General features: G+C 36.3%; 1 protein-coding gene across 1 annotated transcript in view; it reads left to right on the top strand.

Moving 5' to 3' along the window:
• The window catches only part of LOC126368400 (ATP-binding cassette sub-family G member 1-like), a 41,181-nt gene that overhangs the window by 5,017 nt on the left and 16,228 nt on the right, over positions 1-19,936 (top strand). Inside the window, exon 2 of the mRNA XM_050012371.1 lies at positions 8,754-8,871. Within this exon, the coding sequence (XP_049868328.1) occupies positions 8,754-8,871 (118 nt within the window). The remainder of the gene's footprint in view (positions 1-8,753; positions 8,872-19,936) is intronic.

Genomic DNA, 19,936 nt, shown 5'->3' with positions numbered 1-19,936 from the left:
ATAAGAACAATGAAGTAAACAAAACAACTACTTCAGCGTACGTACTTAATACTTTATATATTAAAATATGAAGACACAATTTTAGACATCACATAACCAGAAAATGTTTGCTAAAATTATTTAAATTGGAGTCAAAAATGTCAAGTGGGAAATGCGGAGTGACTTATAAAAAATGCAAGCCTTCCGTCCGCGTCATTGCTTCATTTCAGTAAATCTGTTCATAAAATTTGGGGTCCATCCCGGACAACGGTACGGCAACACTAGTTCATGCTTGTGGTGACGGCTGACTGATCCCACCAGCAGTGGTAGGTCCCACAAGGGGCCACAGCCGCCTGGCTCCTGACTTATTACCACCCTCATACGTAGAGGGCCAATCGTTTCTCAAATGGCCGGGCCGGTTTCAAATCTCAGTCCGGACTTGCCAAGAGTAACTGCAAGCTTTTTTTTAATACATTTTCATCACTTTACATTAATCACACACACACATTGGGTTGATGGGGTTGGTAATCTACCTCACAACCCACATGATAGAAGAAGATCACTTCACATTACGTATGACATACTACAGCACTCTGTTGCAGTTTTGTTGCACTGCGTTGCTTCCTCGCATCCTTTTCTTTCGTCAGTTTCAGTGTTAGACCTAGATTTAAGTTAGAAGACAACTGGCTTGAAGGCGCCCAGTTGGGCGATAAGACCTAGCCTCTCTTCTTCTATCGTGTGGGTTGTGAGGTGGATTATCATCCTCATCGACCCACCACCTAGCCTAAACTTATGTCTTTTTACCGAAATCGAAAATCGTTGCAGGATTATAACTTTACATTAAATTATTATAATTATTTAATTAAGATTCTATTAATCTATTCAATCTTACTTAACTAAGTATTACATTTGAATACCAAACTTCAAGCTACTATTTTTCCATGAATACATTGGTACTGAGTATTTATTGAATAATTAGGTAATTCGATGTCCCAATGCAGGGCAAAGGCCTCTCTTCCTTTCTTCCACTCCTCCCTGTCCCCAGCTAGTTCATGCCACCGTTTCAAAAAGCAGTCTCACTCGTCGCGTCATCTTTTTCATGGCCTTCCCCGACGTCTGACAGCATTTGCAGGAACCCCACCCGTAATTAGCTTCGTCAACTTTACTCAAAAAGTCCACCCCAGATCATTTCTGACTCAAACGTATCCATCAAGGTACTTACATACTTATTCATTTTAAGTAAGTACTTAATTATATGATTTGAGTAATAAAAATGGATAATCGTATATAGTTATTGAATATTTGGATTCAATATAAACATCAGTCAGCTGGTCGCATTGATGACTACCATATTCTATTGTTACTTAGGTATAAGGTATAATATTGTTTCATTGTTCATAATATTGTTTTATTGTTCATCAGCATAATGTTTAAAGTTCACTCACAAGTTACAACAAAGAGAAATCACGTTCACCACATTGATGTAGTAAACTAACTTTAATATATTTTATATTTATTATTTTACGTAATGATTGTACGTATTAACTTAAAAACATACTCAGAAAAATAACACAATTTATTTAAAAAGCTTTGCTGTTTGAAATTTAAGTGTTCAAGACATTTAAGTTTGTAAGTTTCAAAATCTTCGCGTAAAGATTTACGAAAATAGATTACTTACTTATCTAAATATTAAAGACATGATTATTAGTTATTACCATATAATTTATTGTGAGAATCACAAATAGCGATTACTTACTTAAGAATAACCTACTCCACGAGTATTCTACACCTTTCATTAAACTTTATTCCTAATACACCTGAAAAAATATATTTTATATTTTATATAAAATATACTATATTTTATATGATAAGTAGGTATCTATATTACCGCCCTCTCTTTCTCCTTGGTATTTATTAGTCCCATCTGCGGGTAGCAACGTAAGCACGCAACTCTTACTCGCCGCGACAGAAATCATCTATCTCTTCCTGTGCAGTACTGTGAGAGAGTGACGGGTGACGTATGTCGAGGCGAGAAAGAGTCGCGCGGTTTCGGTGCTAAGCCCGCTGATAGTGGGATCTTCCTTTATTTTTATTAATTTATTATCCCTATTAAAAACCCATATAAATTATACATGAACTTACACATAACTGAAAGAAATACAGGCGATAAATGCCTTATGAAAGGTTGCACTTGCAACATAATGTTTTGAAATATGCGAGTGCAGTGATCTGAGTCACAGGGTTCGTTCGCTGTGCTCGGTGCATTCAGTGCAAGCATGCTAGTTTCCGGTCAAGGTTCTATCAAGCACGTAAGAGTACGTAGTAGGTACGTACACTTTGATTTGTACGCGCTCTAATTAGTGGCGTTTCAAATTATTTATTGCACACTTTGGTATTGGTAATTGTGATTACATTGAATTGAATAGACAATGAAAACTAGGTAGATATTTAGTTAAGTAGGTACCTAAATAATATGTCTCATTTTTGTTAACTGTCTTCGCGTTATAGATAAAATAATTCGAAGTAGGTATATTAAATAAATTGAATCATTTAGCACATTAAGCTGTTGGTCCCGGGCTACTCAAACACCTCCACCAACCTGCACTGGAGCAGCGTGGTCGAGTATGCTCCATACCCCCTCCGGTTCATTGACGGGAGGCCTGTATGTTTATGTTTTTATATTGAGTCATTTACCTAAAATTTATTAAGGATTAATTCAAGAGTGTAAAGGGATTCCTTCTCTTATAAAATGTATAAATATAATTAGTTACAAGAAAATAATTTATTTACAAAATTGGAACTAGAAACTAACGATTTAACACGGTGACACAGCTAGGCAATTATAAAAGTATCGCCACCACAAACCGGTGGTCATTAACTGTTTATTTGAATAAAGACGTGACACGCGTTATTCACATGCCAATATTAAAATTTCGAGCCAGAACACGGTCACAGCGACGCGGCTTCGTAACGCCAAAATTTGCAAATAGTAAAAAATAATTAAATGTATGAGAACTTACCAGATTTCAGTGTTTCTAATTAACGTCAAATCGTATCGCATTCAGCGTGTCGTGATTTTGTCGTACACGTGTTTATTAATAAACAAATTTTGAATGTACATTGTCTTCTGATATATTGATGTAGTATTAGTGCATCATACTACTTGATACGCTAATATAAACACACTACGATGCACTATTTGATATATTATGTGCTTAGATGGCATCTTAAGCGCTCCTAGACGGAGACTTGTCGCCATAGCCGAATACCGCTGAAAGGAAATATGATATATAAAATATATTTTAGTGATGTCTTCTGGTATATTTATGTAGTACTAACTAAAGTAGTGACCTATGATCGTGTTTTCATTACGAGCATGGGTTCCCAAATGAGTTCTACTTTTACAATCAATATCTTATTCGTTCTGTATGAACTAGGTACTTGAAGAATTTGTATTTAATTGTATGGTATTAGAGAGAATAAACCGAGTAATATCTCATTAAAGTAAGCTCATTAGATGCCCTTTGACTGCAACAATTAACACGCGACATATAATGAAAAACATGTTTTTGCAAAACAACAATATAATTTTGAAAACGTATGCGCTATTTCTAATGCTGTGCGCATTATTTTCCTCTCAATGTTCGTCAATGTCTTATTTATTAGTTAGTATGCTTGAAGAAAACTAGATGCACATTATGTGACTCGATAGTAAATGTCAAGTATTATTTTGATAGTGATTTTCAATAAGTAGAAATGTCGGAGATATTTGATAAGCGTTATTTTGTTTTTAGTTAAAAACTTTATTACACTTCAGAGTTTCCTAACAAAGTTACGAGCGCAAGCTATATAACCATGCTGTTTCTGGAAATAATCGTTTCCTTACTATGGAATAATATATGCGCTATAAGTATACCTGCTACCTACACATCCGAGCTCACCTAAAGTTCATATGGCTGTAATAAACCTGCGGTTTGGAGCTAATAAGAACTCGAACCGGAAACAAAAACCTGATTAATACCGTTCTGTGACCGTTTTTCCTCGCTCCATTAACGTGTCGAAGGATTTTTCCGCATCTGACCATATCCTTTAAACAAACTCTTCAAGGCCCACGTAAAGGGCACGGAATAAGTATCCCATTCACATTTTATAAGAAAGAATAATAAATTAAGAAAAAAAGAAAGTGATTTATTTCTACGATGGACGCCTCAGTAAACTTACAGTTACGCAACAATACTCAAACATTTTAACATTAAACGATTTGTTTAATATCACAACCACTCATTTTATGAATAACTTAGATTTTCTTACTTCATTTCATAACTTCCTTCCACACTTTCTTTTCTCCTTTTCTACAAACCTCAGTGATAGTAAAATATCAAAGAATATAATTTTAGCACTACTTACTGTATTTTATTTATTAATTAGTACTTAAGTACTTATTAACTACTACAAATAAAAACGCAGTAATACTAGGTACTTAATTATATTTTAATTGTAATTATTTGTTTTTGCATGAGCGATGTATCGCTCATGCAAAAACTTGATTGTAATACCTCAAATTAAATAAAAAAAAATATGTAAGTTCGCCGATCATGCAAAGATCACGTTTTATTTTAACACATCGCATTAACTAACAAAAAGGTGGAAATCACCAGGTATATTCTATAAATCAACTGAGCAAACAAAATTTAAAGGTACGGACACGAGTACTAATATTATAATATACATTTTGAAACCATGTCACATTAACTTTTTTGTCAAATTAAACCGCAAGTCGCATTAAATGTCAAATATGATAGTGCGACAGGGTTCTAAAGTGGGTACATAATATTGCTCATGACTGTACTTACATAATACATTCCAATTCCAATATGTTTTACTTCGTAGAAAAAAATATGTTAATATTTCGGACGTCATATAACTTTATAAAGTGGTGTGTCCACATGTCACCTAAATCATGATCAGGTGGGGACAAAATACTTAAAAAAAATTCGATAATTCCGGTTTTACTACTGTTACATTCCCATCTAACAATAATCCGTAAGGCAGTTAGATGATAAAGCGTTCACGCCAACGCCGACCTAAGCTTTGCAAGTGGTGTCATGGATGACTACATTAGAAATGAGTGACAACATGCGTTCGAATATGATCCAACAGGATGAACGTTACATCATCACATCATACGATATCAATTCGTTGTGAGAACGCTATTACTATAACACCACACGTTGTACTAGACACAACCACACAAAAACTCATATCGTAATCTCTTCACTTTATTGGGGTAGATAAAGTCGTACAACACAACATACCTACTATCACCTATGCTTTCCAGTAAATAATGTCAATTCTTCTCTTCTATCGTGTGGGTTGAGAGGTGGATGACCAACCTCATGAACCATGGTATCAGGGTTACTATTGAGCCACCAAAGACCCCCGACATGACTCATGTAACGACTACGTATTTATATCAGTAGTAGTAACCGGGACCAACGGCTTAACGTGCCTTCCGAAGCACGGATCATCTTACTTTCGGACAATCAGGTGATCAGCCTGTAATGTCCTAACCAAACTAGGGATCACAAAGTGATTTCTGTGATTTTTCCCCACTGGGATTCGAACCCGGGACCTCCGGATCGTGAGCAGGACGCTCAACTACTGGACCACCGAGGCCGTATGTCAATTTTCATACCTTAGATAGATCTCGGTCAGGTAGATAACCCACATGTCGTCAGGAAGTCGGGAAACAACCGTAACCTTACGGTCATTACGGCGTATATGATACAATTTGCCTACTCCATTCCGCTCATCCCCTATAAGTAATTAGTTTCAATATTAAATTATTACAAGGCACGTGTCCACCGCCGGCGAGGAAGAGATTAGCTATCGACTATTTTCTCGCTCAAGAAAATATATCCCATGCCAGTAAAAGTGACACATATATTGACAGTTGATCGCTGGCTGTCCACACTGCCGCGCGAGAACTCTCTCTTCATTAGTTTGTCGCAGTGACAAGGGCCATCAAAGATTTTATTACGAATTTTATTACTCTATGCTGGATCCTATACCCGAGAGAGTGGAACGATTGATCGTCCATCGCACTGGAACGCTCGCTCATAGCCTAGCGATAAAGTTGTCTGGGGGGTTAAAAAGACCACATATTGAATCGATTTATCTGAAAAAGCAATTTTGCTATTTGACATTTGTTGCCATTGCACACTTACTATTATTATATAGAAATGATAAATTACAATATTGTTACATTACATTTTAGACCCCCTGAGCTATATGTACAATCGTTTCTCGCCGCTCGCCATCTAGTTTCTAGCTCTAATCCCTTCTCGCTCATCGTCGGCGTTGGGACAAGTGCCTAAAGCATGGAACAAAGTAACCACTATATTGAGCATGGCAACAGGATCACACAAGGCATTCTGTGTAGGACTTCTAATCGCCGTTTCCTCTGTGCTATTGACCATGTAATAATGTCTTCCTTTATTGTAATAAGGACACGCGACTCATCGCATTGTCTGACATACCGACATACCTACTTTATATTAGATAGCAGATAACGTGTCACGCATGTTTTTATTTGATAGATTGACGCGTAGGTTTTGTGTGGGTACCGTCAAATTTTGTACTTATAGGAGTCTTCCCACGGCCTTCACGTGTTAAAATAATGACAGTGATTCGTTGTTTTCGCGCTTATGAATATAAATAACGCTAGGCATATAAATGAAATTTAAGTGCATTATTGCTACGTATGTTTTCTATTAGGTTTATAGCATTTTAAACAATTTTTGATACAATTTCATTTCCCAACTAATTTACTGTCTCATACTCGACATTGTCAAATTCATAATTTCGTCAGATTTATTTTCATTTAAACAATAGGGTTTAGATTAGGATTTTTTAGGAACTTTTTGGGTAAGATAAGTATTTGCCCAATTATGACTTCGAGGTGTGTTTCCGATGTCAATAGATAAGGGAACTCAAATATAAAAAACTTTTCTTTTTTCTATTTAACTTAATTATGAATTTTAATGAAGAAAAACCTAATAATAAGTCCGACATTTTATCACGTTTTTCTATGACGTCACAGTGACGTTTCTTTGACGTTTAGAAAAAGAAATGAAATGAAATAAAATTTATTCGCTCTAGAGTGGTACAAAAGATCTTAAATATACATTATATCAATAAAAGTCCATCACTCAACCATACAGCGTGCGAATATTAATATTAAATAATTTATAATTAAAGGAACATTTAATCTTTAATAAATCTGTCTCAAAAAAATTATATAACAATAGATATTTAAAATACACAAAAAACAATTACTTAACCTTAATTTAAATAAACCGGTGTGACTTTAAATTTAAATATTTACTGTTTTATTTACTGTTTTGACTAGTTGGAAACTAGCCTTAGAAAATCCTTTATTTATGATATCAATTTATTATTTATTAATTAGCTTGATAAAGAGATACAGCCCAGGTGTGCTGCTTTTGGTAATACAAACGTAATTGCGATATCGCATCGTTGCACGTAATAATTGTGTCTGGAGCTAGACTAGCTATTAAATTTTTATTAGTAGGTACTTACGGTAGGTTCAATGTATATACATCGTAAGTACCTATTCACCTAGATAATTTGTCTCTTCTCTCGTGTGGGTTGTGAGGGTTGAGTACCAACCCCAACTCTGGCAACTCTGGCAACTCTACCAAACTCTGGTGTTAGAGTTACTATTGAGCCGCCAAAGGCCCCTGACATGACTCATGTAACGACTACTTACTTACATCAGTAAGTAGTAATCGGGACCAACGGCTTAACGTGCCTTCCGAAGCACGAATCATCGTACTTTCAGACAAACGGCCTCCGTGGTCCAGTGGTTGAGCGTTAGGCTCAAGATCCGGAGGTCCCGGGTTCGAATACCGGTGTGGAAATATCACAAAAAATACCTTGTGATCCCTAGTTAGGACATTACAATAAAATTAGAAAAAGTTTAAGTAATCTTGTTAGCTCGATGCCATGAAATTTGACTTGAGATCGTGACGAAAGATCGTAAATTGGAGGTGTTATTTTGGATCCGTCACACGCTTAACAAAAATACCTATAGGTAGATGAAAACACTTCAAATGAGAAGGGTCATTTGTTAGATGTACTAAAAATAATATAATAAGTATAATAAATAATTTAATAATTAACAGCCTCCGTGGTCTAGTGGTTAGAGCGTTAGGCTCACGATCTGGAGGTCCGGGTTCGATTCCCGATGGGGACATTGTCGAAATCACTTTGTGAGACTGTCCTTTGTTTGGTAAGGACTTTTCAGGCTTGAATCACCTGATTGTCTGAAAAAGTAAGATGATTCCGTGCTTCGGAGGGCACGTTAAGCCGTTGGTCCCGGCTATTAGCCGTAAAAACACCTCCACCAACCCGCATTGGAGCAGCGTGGTGGAGTATGCTCCATACCCCCTCCGGTTGATTGAGGGGAGGCCTGTGCCCAGCAGTGGGACGTATATAGGCTGGTTATGTAATTAATATTTTTATATCAATACTTTATTTATTGTACAAAAACATACAAATACAGGACATCACTTAAAAACTAATTATGTACTAACTACTAGTCTTTTCTTTTAAGTATACCGTTTTTCGTTTCGTTTTTTGTTTTTTTCGTTTTGTAGTAGTATTACTAGTCTCTGCTGGGATTGCTAGCTCTTAATTACATTCCTTTATGATGTTTTATATGTTAACAAATGTGACCCTGGTATTCCCAGGTCGGAAGACAGTCCTGGGCGGGTTGAGCGGCTCCCTGAATGCTGGCGAGCTGACTGTCATCATGGGACAGTCTGGAGCTGGCAAGAGTACACTCATGGACATCCTAGCCGGCTACACGTGAGTACTTTATTATCAAAATCGAATCAAAAATTTCAGAAAACACTTATTGAGTCAAGATTCTATTTTGTGGAGTAGATTTATATAATATACAGCTCTGCCTACCCCTTCTAGGATACAGGTTGTGTATTACAAACTCATAATTGTAGTTATATTATATCCCAACAAAAACATTTTCATGTAAAATGTTGGCAAGACGACATCATATCAATCTTATTGTCTAAAAGTTATCAGATCTCATGTAGAGCTAGGCTTCTAACTCTACATGCCTTGAGGCGATTCTCACACTGCCCCGCATGATGCAGCGTAGGGCGTGGATGCATTTTCTGTGTGTTAGACTGTGCGTGTTTTCTATACAAACGGAGATACTTACAAGCAACGGAAGAACACGCATCCACGCACAAGCGGGGCAGTGTGAGAATCGCCTAACTATACAAATACTAAGTTCACAAACTATACACGATAGGCAAAATGTGGGGCTTGCCCATCACATGTACACTCATACGTCAAAGCATCTATAGAATAAAGAATTATAGCGTGTAGTCAAAGTCACATATTATCTAGTCGTTTCAAGATTTATGCTTAAGTACTTACGTGAATTATGCTATTAAAATATTTAAATACGTATTGTTTGTGAGTAATATTTATTGTTGAAAATAAATGAATGATACATCAAAATATCGTTTCAACTTCGACTTCAATAAAGGAGATTTATTTCATTTTGTAGATGGGATTTGACGAGGTTTGTTCTTGCCGCGTTCTGATAGATTACTAACGCCATCTATTCTAGTGCCGCACGTACTATTTTATATCTTCTTCTATCGTGTGGGTTGTGGTGGAGTGAGGTGGAGTACCAACCTCATCACCCCCGGTGTCAGGGTTACTATTGAGCCGCCAAAGGCCCCTGACATGGCTCATAGTAACGACTACTTATTTACATCTGTAAGTAGTAACCGGGACCAACGGCTTAACGTGCCTTCCAAAGCACGGTTTATCTTACTTTCGGACAATCTGGTGATCAGCCAGTAATGTCCTAACCAAACTAGGGGCCACAAAATATCTTTTGTGATATGTCCCCACCGGGAATCGAACTCGGGACCTCCGAATCGTGAGCCCAACGCTCAAACGCTGGACGACGGAGGTCGTTACTATTTTACTTATTGTCCTATTGTACTATTTTATATAATTGTATTACCATTAAAAATATGAAAATACAAATATTATAAAATATGAAAGTACAGTAATGTGTAATTACCTAGTTGATTAGTCTGTTTGGTTTATATGAACTTATTTTAAGTAGGCAAATAAGTATTTCTCGCCTTCGATTACCAGACACGATACGTTGCTTTTCACCCCATTTTCATCCCCTTAAAGATAACTTCGGAGATAAAAACTACCCTACGTCCTTTTCTGGATCTCAAACTGTCGTCATACCGAATTTCATTTAAATCGGTTCAGCAGTTTAAGCGTGAAAAGGTAACAGACATAGAGAATTAAGCCGGGTTTCCACTGACGCGGAGATGGGCGGAGAAGAGCGGAGATGTGCGGATTTGACCAATTACAGCGCTCGAGAGAGCGAAAAACGAAAACGCTCTGTCACTCTCTCCCTCACGGTGATTGGTCGATTCCTGCACATCTCCGCTCCTCTCCGCACAGCTCCGCGTCAATGGAAACGCAGCCTTACTTTCTAATGTACGGATGGTAGGAAGATAATTATCTATATTATTATTATAAAGAAGAAAGATTTGTATCTTTATTCTCTTCTTCTATCGTGTGGGTTGTGAGGTGGATTACCAATCTCATCTACCCTGGTGTTAGAGTTATTAGTGAGGTGCCATAGGTGCCTGACATGGCTCATGTAACGAGTACTTACATTAGTAAGTAGTAACCGGGACCAACGGCTTAACGTGTGTACCTTTTTGTTTGTATTAAATTACATCAAAAACTCTTCAATAAAGTCGCAGGCAGTACCTACAATCCCACAATATACAATTTGATCTGTCTTTGTTCTTCGCGGTCCATCGGTCAGTGGCTAGGCTTGGCAATGAGTAATACTTCCGTTTCGGTAAATCCGTAAAACGCAATAAACAGTTCCTTGTTCTAGTAGTTATACGTTAGAGCTATTACTAAAGACGATATAGTGACTAAGATTGAGAAGGGAATGTTAGGTTGGTTTGGACACGTATGGATAATAGAATTGCAAAAGCGGTATATAAAGCGAAAGTTGATGGTAGGTTGATGTCCTAAGAAAAGGTTTGGTACGATCTACTCTGAACCGGCGTGCTTGTATGAAGCGATTGATGAATGTGGAGGATGCAAGAGAAGTGCATCAGGATCGAAGCAAATGGAATTCTATAGTCTCTACTTATCCCGGTGGAAAAAAGGCGTGAGTTTATGTATGTATATAGAACTATTACGATGTATAGTTCTTCTACATTACATGCGGTGTTTGAAATTCGTACTTTATGACTAATCCTATATACATATTGATGTAAGTGACGATTAGGGATGTACTTACAAAGAACTATACAAATAATCCTAATTTCTTACTAGGCAATAAGGGCAAGGCCACCAGAAACCCCGATATCGCAGGTTACTCCTACTTAGTATTCGTCATTGTTAAGTAGTTTATAATCTAAAGACAGACAGATAATAATCATGTTTATTTGCATTGAGTAAACCTTTTTAAGTGGTTCGATTGTTGATAGGGAACTATGAAAACGAAATACCAATAACGTAGGTAATTAAAACACATAATAACGGGTTCTTACCGCGTTTAAAATAGGGATATGAGACTCCCGATATTTCGACACTGTTGCAAGTGCCATGATCACGGGATGACTGATGACTCCAATCACTCCAATCTCATCAGTCCCTATTTTAAGCGCGGTAAGAACCCGTTATGTGTTTTAATTATGACAATAACCGCGTAAACTTAAAACAATGTATAATAACGTAGGTAATTCAGAGATGCATGTTTCGGTGAAACAATATTCTTTAAAATGAGAAAAGTACCAAAATACGATCACCAACCTCATTTTCCACAACCTACCTCACAACCTCACCCTAACGGCCTCCGTGGTCCAGTGGTTGAGCGTTAGGCTCACGATCCGGAGGTCCCGTGTTCGAATCCCGGTGGGGACAAATCACAGAAATCACTTTGTGATCCCTAGTTTGGTTAGGACATTACAGGCTGATCACCTGATTGTCCAAATGTAAGATGATCCGTGCTTCGGAAGGCACGTTAAGCCGTTGGTCCCGGTTACTACTTACTGATGTAAGTAGTCGTTACATCAGTCATGTCAGGGGCCATTGGCGGCTCAATAGAGATACGAGAGAAGAAGAACGCTAGTCCTACAAAAGTGATGCGGATAAAGTTGTCATAACTTGACTCTAAATGTCATAACGAAACCTGAATCTTTAAAACGGTAGCATTAATCCACAAAGCAGTCATACTAGTCTGACGTGTAATCGTTGCCCTGCATTCAGTACCGCACTTGATCGCTCACATGTGGTATGCACCGTTAGGTACTTACTCACTTAATACTTGGAACTTATAAAGCTTTTTATTAGGCCAAGTTGCTAATGTTCCGGCCAAGAAGTTGAATTATCTAAGGCAAACCTACCCGTACTAATATCATATATGAGAAAGTGTATGTGTTTGTTCGTCCGTCTTTCACGGCAAAACAGAGCGACGAATTGACGTATTTTTTTTAAGTGCAATATTTATTCAGCTAGTTGGAGGGATGAAGAGTTACGTAGGCTACTTTTTGTCTCTTTCCGACCCCTCGCTTCCGTAAAATGGGAGGTGGAAGTTTGTATGGTGCATTCTGCAATGTTCAGCTAAAAATTGGTGCATTAGGAAAAGGGAATCGTGTTACCCCGAATTAAACGCGAGCGAACCCGCAGGCAAAAGCTAGTAATATACAAGATGCCACTATTATAGTAATAAATACATAGATGGCATCTTGCTACCACAGCTTTTATTTCGAATGAACCGTATGATAATAATAATATAATAAAATGCACAATACATTCTTAAACTGGTGAGAACCCTCAGCACTCCTCATTTTTACGGCCAAGTAATTAATTATTATTTCTTTTTATTTTGGTGCAATAAAGTGTATTTGTATTGTATTGTGTATTGTAATTAATGACATATGCGGCAAATCTAAAATAAATCAAGTCAAAATGGCGCAATCCGTCTGCCGTTTTTTACGACATTCAAAGGAAGATAAATTATTTGAATAAGACGTTTATTATGAACATCATAATTGGGCTGCAGATGCACAATTATGATGAACAAACCCAAAAACGCTGACATAGCACGGACAGCGCAGGATATATAGGTAATATATGTAAATAAAACAACCTTTCTCAATCATCGTTCCAAGGAACCGCAACACCTGCCCAGCAACGCAGTAAATGATAAATCATACTTGCATTTACATAATGTCACGCGCATTATGCACGTATTATAGTTATGAAATAGACTACTCTGAGCGCCATCCCACACACGTCAGAGTACTGCGATGCGGAAGGCAAGAGGGAAACCACTGCTCTATTTTGCCCTAAAAAAGTAGCACGAAAAATGCTACACCGACAAGAGCGTGGCTTCTTCTATCGTATGGGCTGTGAGGTAGATTACCAACCCCATCAACCCACCAGGGATACTATTGAACCGCCAAAGGCCCCTGACATGGTTCATGTAACGACTACTAACTTGCATCAGCGGATTGTGAGCCGAACGCTCAAATCACCGAACTGCGAGGCCGTTAGTGATGATAGTTATGAATACAAATATGATCTAATACATATAATTTAATTGTTATAGTGAGATGTCACCTGCAGTATACCTGTACATTTCGTAACACACTACGTAATAGATGTCTAGTTAAAACTACGTAAGGTATGTCATAATTCGCACAAATATGAAGCGAACTAGCACCTACCCTTTAGCTGTAGTAACTAGTTTTCCCTTTATTAAAATTATCACCAGTTGAGACCACCAAGACGACCAATATCACTGTTGGTCACTTAAATAAATAAAAAGAAAATAAAGTTTTTTTTTCTGCACACTTCCGGATATTAGCCATTTATATAAAAGAATTACGAGATTTGCGAGTGATGAAATAGTAGCATAAGGACAAAAAGAAATCGAGTAGAATTTTTCGCATCCCTATAATTCATTACACTCATACTTATTACGAGTATATAACCAATCTTTACCTTTTTTTGCTTTTTTATCTTTTTATCTTTTCGTTTTTAAATAACTAATCTTTAGAGTAAAATGTAACTTCCTACCAAGCATGAAACTACAGAGATATCATAACAAATCATTAATTTATAAATAACATATCAATAATGGTGACGCGTGTGTATAAGATATTAAAAACATTAGTTAAACGTATCATTATCATGAAACTGGGTGACACGGATATGCTTGCATAAGAAAAAAAAATGTTTTTATTCACATTAACAGCAACAAAATTTGAATATCTTTAAGTGGTTTGGATGGCGTTCGGGGTCTCTACTGTGAAACAGTAACCGTAGTGGTTTCTCTTTTGTCACCACTACTAACCCTAGATGCGCCAAAGCATTTGGCATAGGTAACCTACGAGTATCTATTTATCAAACAATAAAAAGGCGTGTTCACTAAACCAACTTCTGCTTACCTACGCCTTGACTGACATGACAAGAAAGTTCAAAATCTCATCTTAATAAAAACACATAATAACGGGTTCTTACCGCGTTTAAATGGGGATATGAGACTCCCGATATTTCGACACTGTTGCAAGTGTCATCATCCCGTGATCATGGCACTTGTAACAGTGTCGAAATATCGGGAGTCTTATATCCCCATTTAAACGCGGTAAGAACCCGTTATTATATGTTTTAATTATGATAATAACCGCGTAAACTTAAAACAATGTATCTCATCATAATGTTTGTTGTGAGGTGGATGATCACCATCATCAATTGGTAAGGGTTACTATTGACCATAAATTATGAAATTCTGATTACTACATAAAGACAGATCTAAAGGTGTCAAAAAACGTTTTATGTTTTTCTATGACTTAGTAAAAAGTAACTGATTTGACTAAGTAGTTGAATGTTTGGTTAGTTGAATCTTATACTGAAAATTGTGACGTACAATTTAATAATTTTCAGTGGTAAAGAAAAGTGTAAATTAGCTTTCGAATGTTCCGCTTAATTAATTAAGGTGTTCCGTTTGCAGTGTACTGTTAGTTCATTATAAGGAATTATCAATATTAGAGCGGTTAATTAGGTAATTGTACAATAGATCATTGTATTATGTGCCCACACAATAACATACTTACTCGCAATACTTATATGTATCAAATGAGACGCTATATTTATCGTAGTTCTAACAAATGATCATAGTATGTTTTCTTTATTGTATATAAGTAGGTACGTAATTGAGTTTGGTGTGTCCGTGGCTCACGTTCGATAGGTCTCCCATAATACCAGCGCCGCGGCCCGTGCTAAGCACGTGTCACGGCATTATGCTGAGGGAGATCCTTTTTTTATTTTGGGCGCCTCCATTGTGTATTTAATGTCTGTATTATTTGTCTTTGTTTTTTTTTCTATTTTTTTTTGTTATTTCTGTATTGTAAGTTTGTAAATGTGGCGTCCAATATGGAAATAAATATTTTCTTTCTTTCTTTCTTTCTTTCTTTCAAATGTGAGTAAAGTATGACTATAGCAAGTGATAAATGCATTTATCCTGCTTATCTCTATGCAAATACAGTTTTACTTAAGAGTGTCACAATGAACTAATAATAGTTGATTAATAGTAGTTTTACGGCTAGTTACATAATATGTAATTAAATTTTTGACATTCAAGAATCGTTGACTATGTAAGCCAATTTTGAAAAACAAATATTTTTGAATTTTGAATTTTTGAATAATAACATTTAGGCCTGGAATTTGGTAGTTTCCTAGGTCAAAGATTAATTATGAAATTCTGATTAATACCAAATAAAGACAGATCTAAATGTGACAAAATGTTTTCTTTTTTCTGTTTAATTTATTTATGAATTTTAATAAAAAAAGATGTAAGTGCGTGTGTGCATGTAAGTGCGACATATTGTCACGTTTTACTGTGACGTTATAAGTTTATAATGGTGCTAATTCCTGTAAATACCATCTAATTTTATTTTAAGTTATATCTGTCCTTTTCTTATCCGCCGAAAAGGAAAGGGACGGGTAATCGACAAGCATAAAATTTATGGAACACACGTCAATTTTAAGCACAAATCTAAACCAACCGTCTAAAAATTTTACGTCAGTCAATAACCCGACACATTAATTTACTCATTCTTCCTAAAATTAAGAGCTGTGTATCATCCGTCCCTTTCCTTTTCGACGGATACGAAAATGACGGATATAACCTAAAATAAAATTAGGCGGTGTCTGCAGGAATCGGGGCCAACGTCACAGTCGCAGCGCGCGATTTTTTTTTGTGCTTTTTTATACAAATTCCATAATAATTTCGTGTTTTGACGTTTAGTAAAAAGTAACTGATTTGACTAGTTGGAAACTAACCTATTCTCTGCCCGGGAATCTGTTACGCCTGAGATAAAATAAGCATAAAATATAACTACCAGGCTAATTATTTATCTTCGTTTATAGTTCTGACGTATTGTATGTAGGTACTTAGGTACATAGAGTCAACTGTTGGAAATACCTACTCTCGTTTCAGAAGGTAAAGATCTTATAAATGAACGTAGGCGTACAACAAATATATTTTATATCTACTGTTCAGCAATCTGCAGTAGTAGGTAAGTACTTAATTACGATTTGGTATCAGTTTATCAGCGGGATTATCATAGTATTGATTATGGAAACAAACCTCAGATTGGGCACCCCTTATCACGCATCATTGAAATACAACATTTTCATCGGTTATATGTATTCACTGAATCTCAGATCTATACAAAATGTTTCTACGAAAAGTGATTAGCTTACCGCCCGAAACTTCGCCCGTGTGAACTTCCGTTATCGTGATTAAGGTCAATTTGCGCTTGCACTGGAAGGATCACTTGTACCAACCACAAATATCAAGCAACAATTATTTTTATAATGCTATGTTTCTGTCTTTACATTGTATTTTTTAATAATTATGTACCCGAGTAATGATAAAATAGGTAATTATCACCTTAAATTTCGACAGTGCCATCTATATTATTTTTGGGGAGCATAGCCCGGAAAGTCCCTCATTCAAATGGTTTACTTTTACTTACTTATAGTATAAAAAATAAAAAAGCAATTCGATCAAAATAAATTCAATTGCCCTTGAAAACTGACCAGTTACTTTAACGGATTAACGTGAAACATTGACCGCATTCAGTTGTTTCACAAGGTTCGGTTAGGTTGGGTTCGAATTTCAAAAAATCTTTATTAACGGATGTTACGGCCAAGGCTAGTTGATAAATGAGCGAAATATAGGTAGGTATTTTTGGTAAGTAGGTACATTATCTAATCATTCAAGGTACAGGTGCGTACCTATAATATTAAACGTTTGAAAAGATCGTGATTTCAATCAATACCTAAGTAAGAGTAACTATACCAAGAAAAGCGAGGGTAATTCACCTTTTCTTCTGCATGCTGGTATTCCTGGAATTGTCTTAGTTTAAAATTGGTCCGGGGAATGTCCGGGCAGGGATTTTATGACCAGCGTTCGATTTCCTAAATAGCTAAATACACAACACAACGTGATTTCATAAATGTCCTGCAAAATTTGCGAAAAAGTCACAGTCAATGTTATATATATAATAATCTACTTACTTATTTACTTAATATTCATATGCAAGTTATTATTTTTGTTGTGTTGGCAGTCATAAATTAAATTTCAACAGAAATACAATCGGATATATATATATATATATATATATATTATCTCGGTACCTACTGATAAATTAAGGGTTACAAAATGTTTCGCTTTTAGTGTATCGTTACCACAATAATGTAAGTTGTAAAGAAGATACGATATATTGTAATAATAATAATAATAATAAAGTTTATTTAGGTAAAATCTACGACACACATTGTACTGTTGTTACGTTACGCAAAATGAAATGAAATATATTGTCTTAAATGAGACGTTGATTATTATAAAGGTACTCCTTCACCGCGAATATTCGCTTGCAATGTAATGTTACAGATCCGAGCATTACATCGGTGAGGGAGGAGAACCGCTAATAAGCAGTAGGTATTGTAATGTAATGCTCAAAATAATTATTACATTACAGGGGAATTCTCCCGGTGAAGGAGTACCTTAAAGACTACCTAGCTAAGTATGGTAATATCTTAATGACGCAAAATTAACTCCCAACCCATAGCAACGCTAAGTGACTGTTTCCGGCCAAGTAGTTAATGCAATCAGCAGCAAATCTACAATAAGTCACGTCAAAAAAAAAGCTAAGTGACTAAAAAAAGCTAATTGGCAAGAAAATAAGCGTACTTACCTACCTTTTAGGTGCGGACAATATAAATAATTGTGATAATTGTAGTTTACAACTACTAATTACCAACACTAGTCAATAGTCCGACAGACAGACCTTTGCACTTTACATTAACTGCGCTTATCTAGGACAAATAAAAAGGACAAAACGTACTAACTTTGGGCTGATACTCCACAGAGTCTAATTATTTGTTGTTGATCTTGTTATTTTGCGTAGTGTAATGTGCATTTAGTGCAAACCTGTTTGATCTTATGAATTTGCTATCCGCGAGGAACTATAAATGGCTTTCTGTATTTACCATAATATGCTAACTATGTTAATTAAAGCTGTTGTTTATCCGAACATTAAATAAATAAATAACGTTGTGAGGTGGACCACCAACCCCATCAACCCTGGTGTCAGGGTTATTATTGAGCCGCCAAAGGCCCTGACATGGCTCATGTAACGGCTACTAACTTAGATCCAACGGCTTAATGTGCCTTCCGAAGCACGGATCATCTTTCTTTAGGACAATCAAGTGATCAGCCTGTAATGTCCAATAGAATTCGCAATATACCTACCAGGATTGTGTTAGTAAAGGATATTTGAATGCGAATAAATTTAATTAGGTTAATAGGTAGTTAAAAATTAATGTAATATGCGTTATAATAGAGTCGTTAGTAACTGAAAGTTAATTAAGTAATCTCTAATATTATTATAAATACGATAGCAATTCTATCTATCTGTCTGTTCCGTTTTCACGCTAAAATTTACCGTAGATTTACCAGGGACCCCAAAAATCATGAACTCAATTTTCTTACAATTGTACCCTGAGTCCATGAGATCTGGCGTCCTCGCAAATATGAAGCAGCTCCGTGCTCGAGCCTCGAACCAGCCGTCGAATATATCTTTCTTTTCTTCTTGATATCTTTCAAGCGTTGAATCATAAATAATATCGGTACGTTGACACGAGCTCCCTACTGTATAATTTATTTCAGCACATGGTATGAGTCAATGTGCAGGAGATAAACTGCACGTGCCGCCTTGTACTCGGATACTGCGCGTGAGACGAATTGATGACACCATGACCCAACTGTTACATTACTGTCATCAAATTGTAATGCATGGTAATATGTACATATTTGAAATGTGCAAATTAAACCCTTTCATTGGATACCCAACATTAAATTACCCAACATACAAAAAAATTTTTTTTCGTTTTAGTTTATGTCCTCTAGAGGGCGCCACATTGATGTTTAGATACGCAACATCGCATAACCTATAATCACTGGACGATCAAGAAGGTTCCAGTGATATCTCATTTGTTAAATTCTGACAGGTGGTTTGAAGTTAGATGGTCACAGACATGCACACACACATACATACATAGCGATCAAACACATAACCCTCCTTTTTGCTTCACCACCGTCGGGTAAAAAATGGAGACTTATTATTTATTATATAAAGGTACTTAATAAAATTATATTTTTCTTACCATACGCGACATTGAATATGTTTAAAGTAGTTTAAACATTACGGATATGAATCGACGATCTAGAATCTAGCTACTAGACCATAGATAACCTGTGGTCTATCAA

Source organism: Pectinophora gossypiella, chromosome 7 (assembly GCF_024362695.1).
Source record: "Pectinophora gossypiella chromosome 7, ilPecGoss1.1, whole genome shotgun sequence".
Lineage (NCBI taxonomy): Eukaryota > Metazoa > Arthropoda > Insecta > Lepidoptera > Gelechiidae > Pectinophora > Pectinophora gossypiella.
The sequence above is the reverse complement of the archived record's forward strand: the minus strand, read 5'-3'. Positions and strand labels throughout refer to the sequence as shown.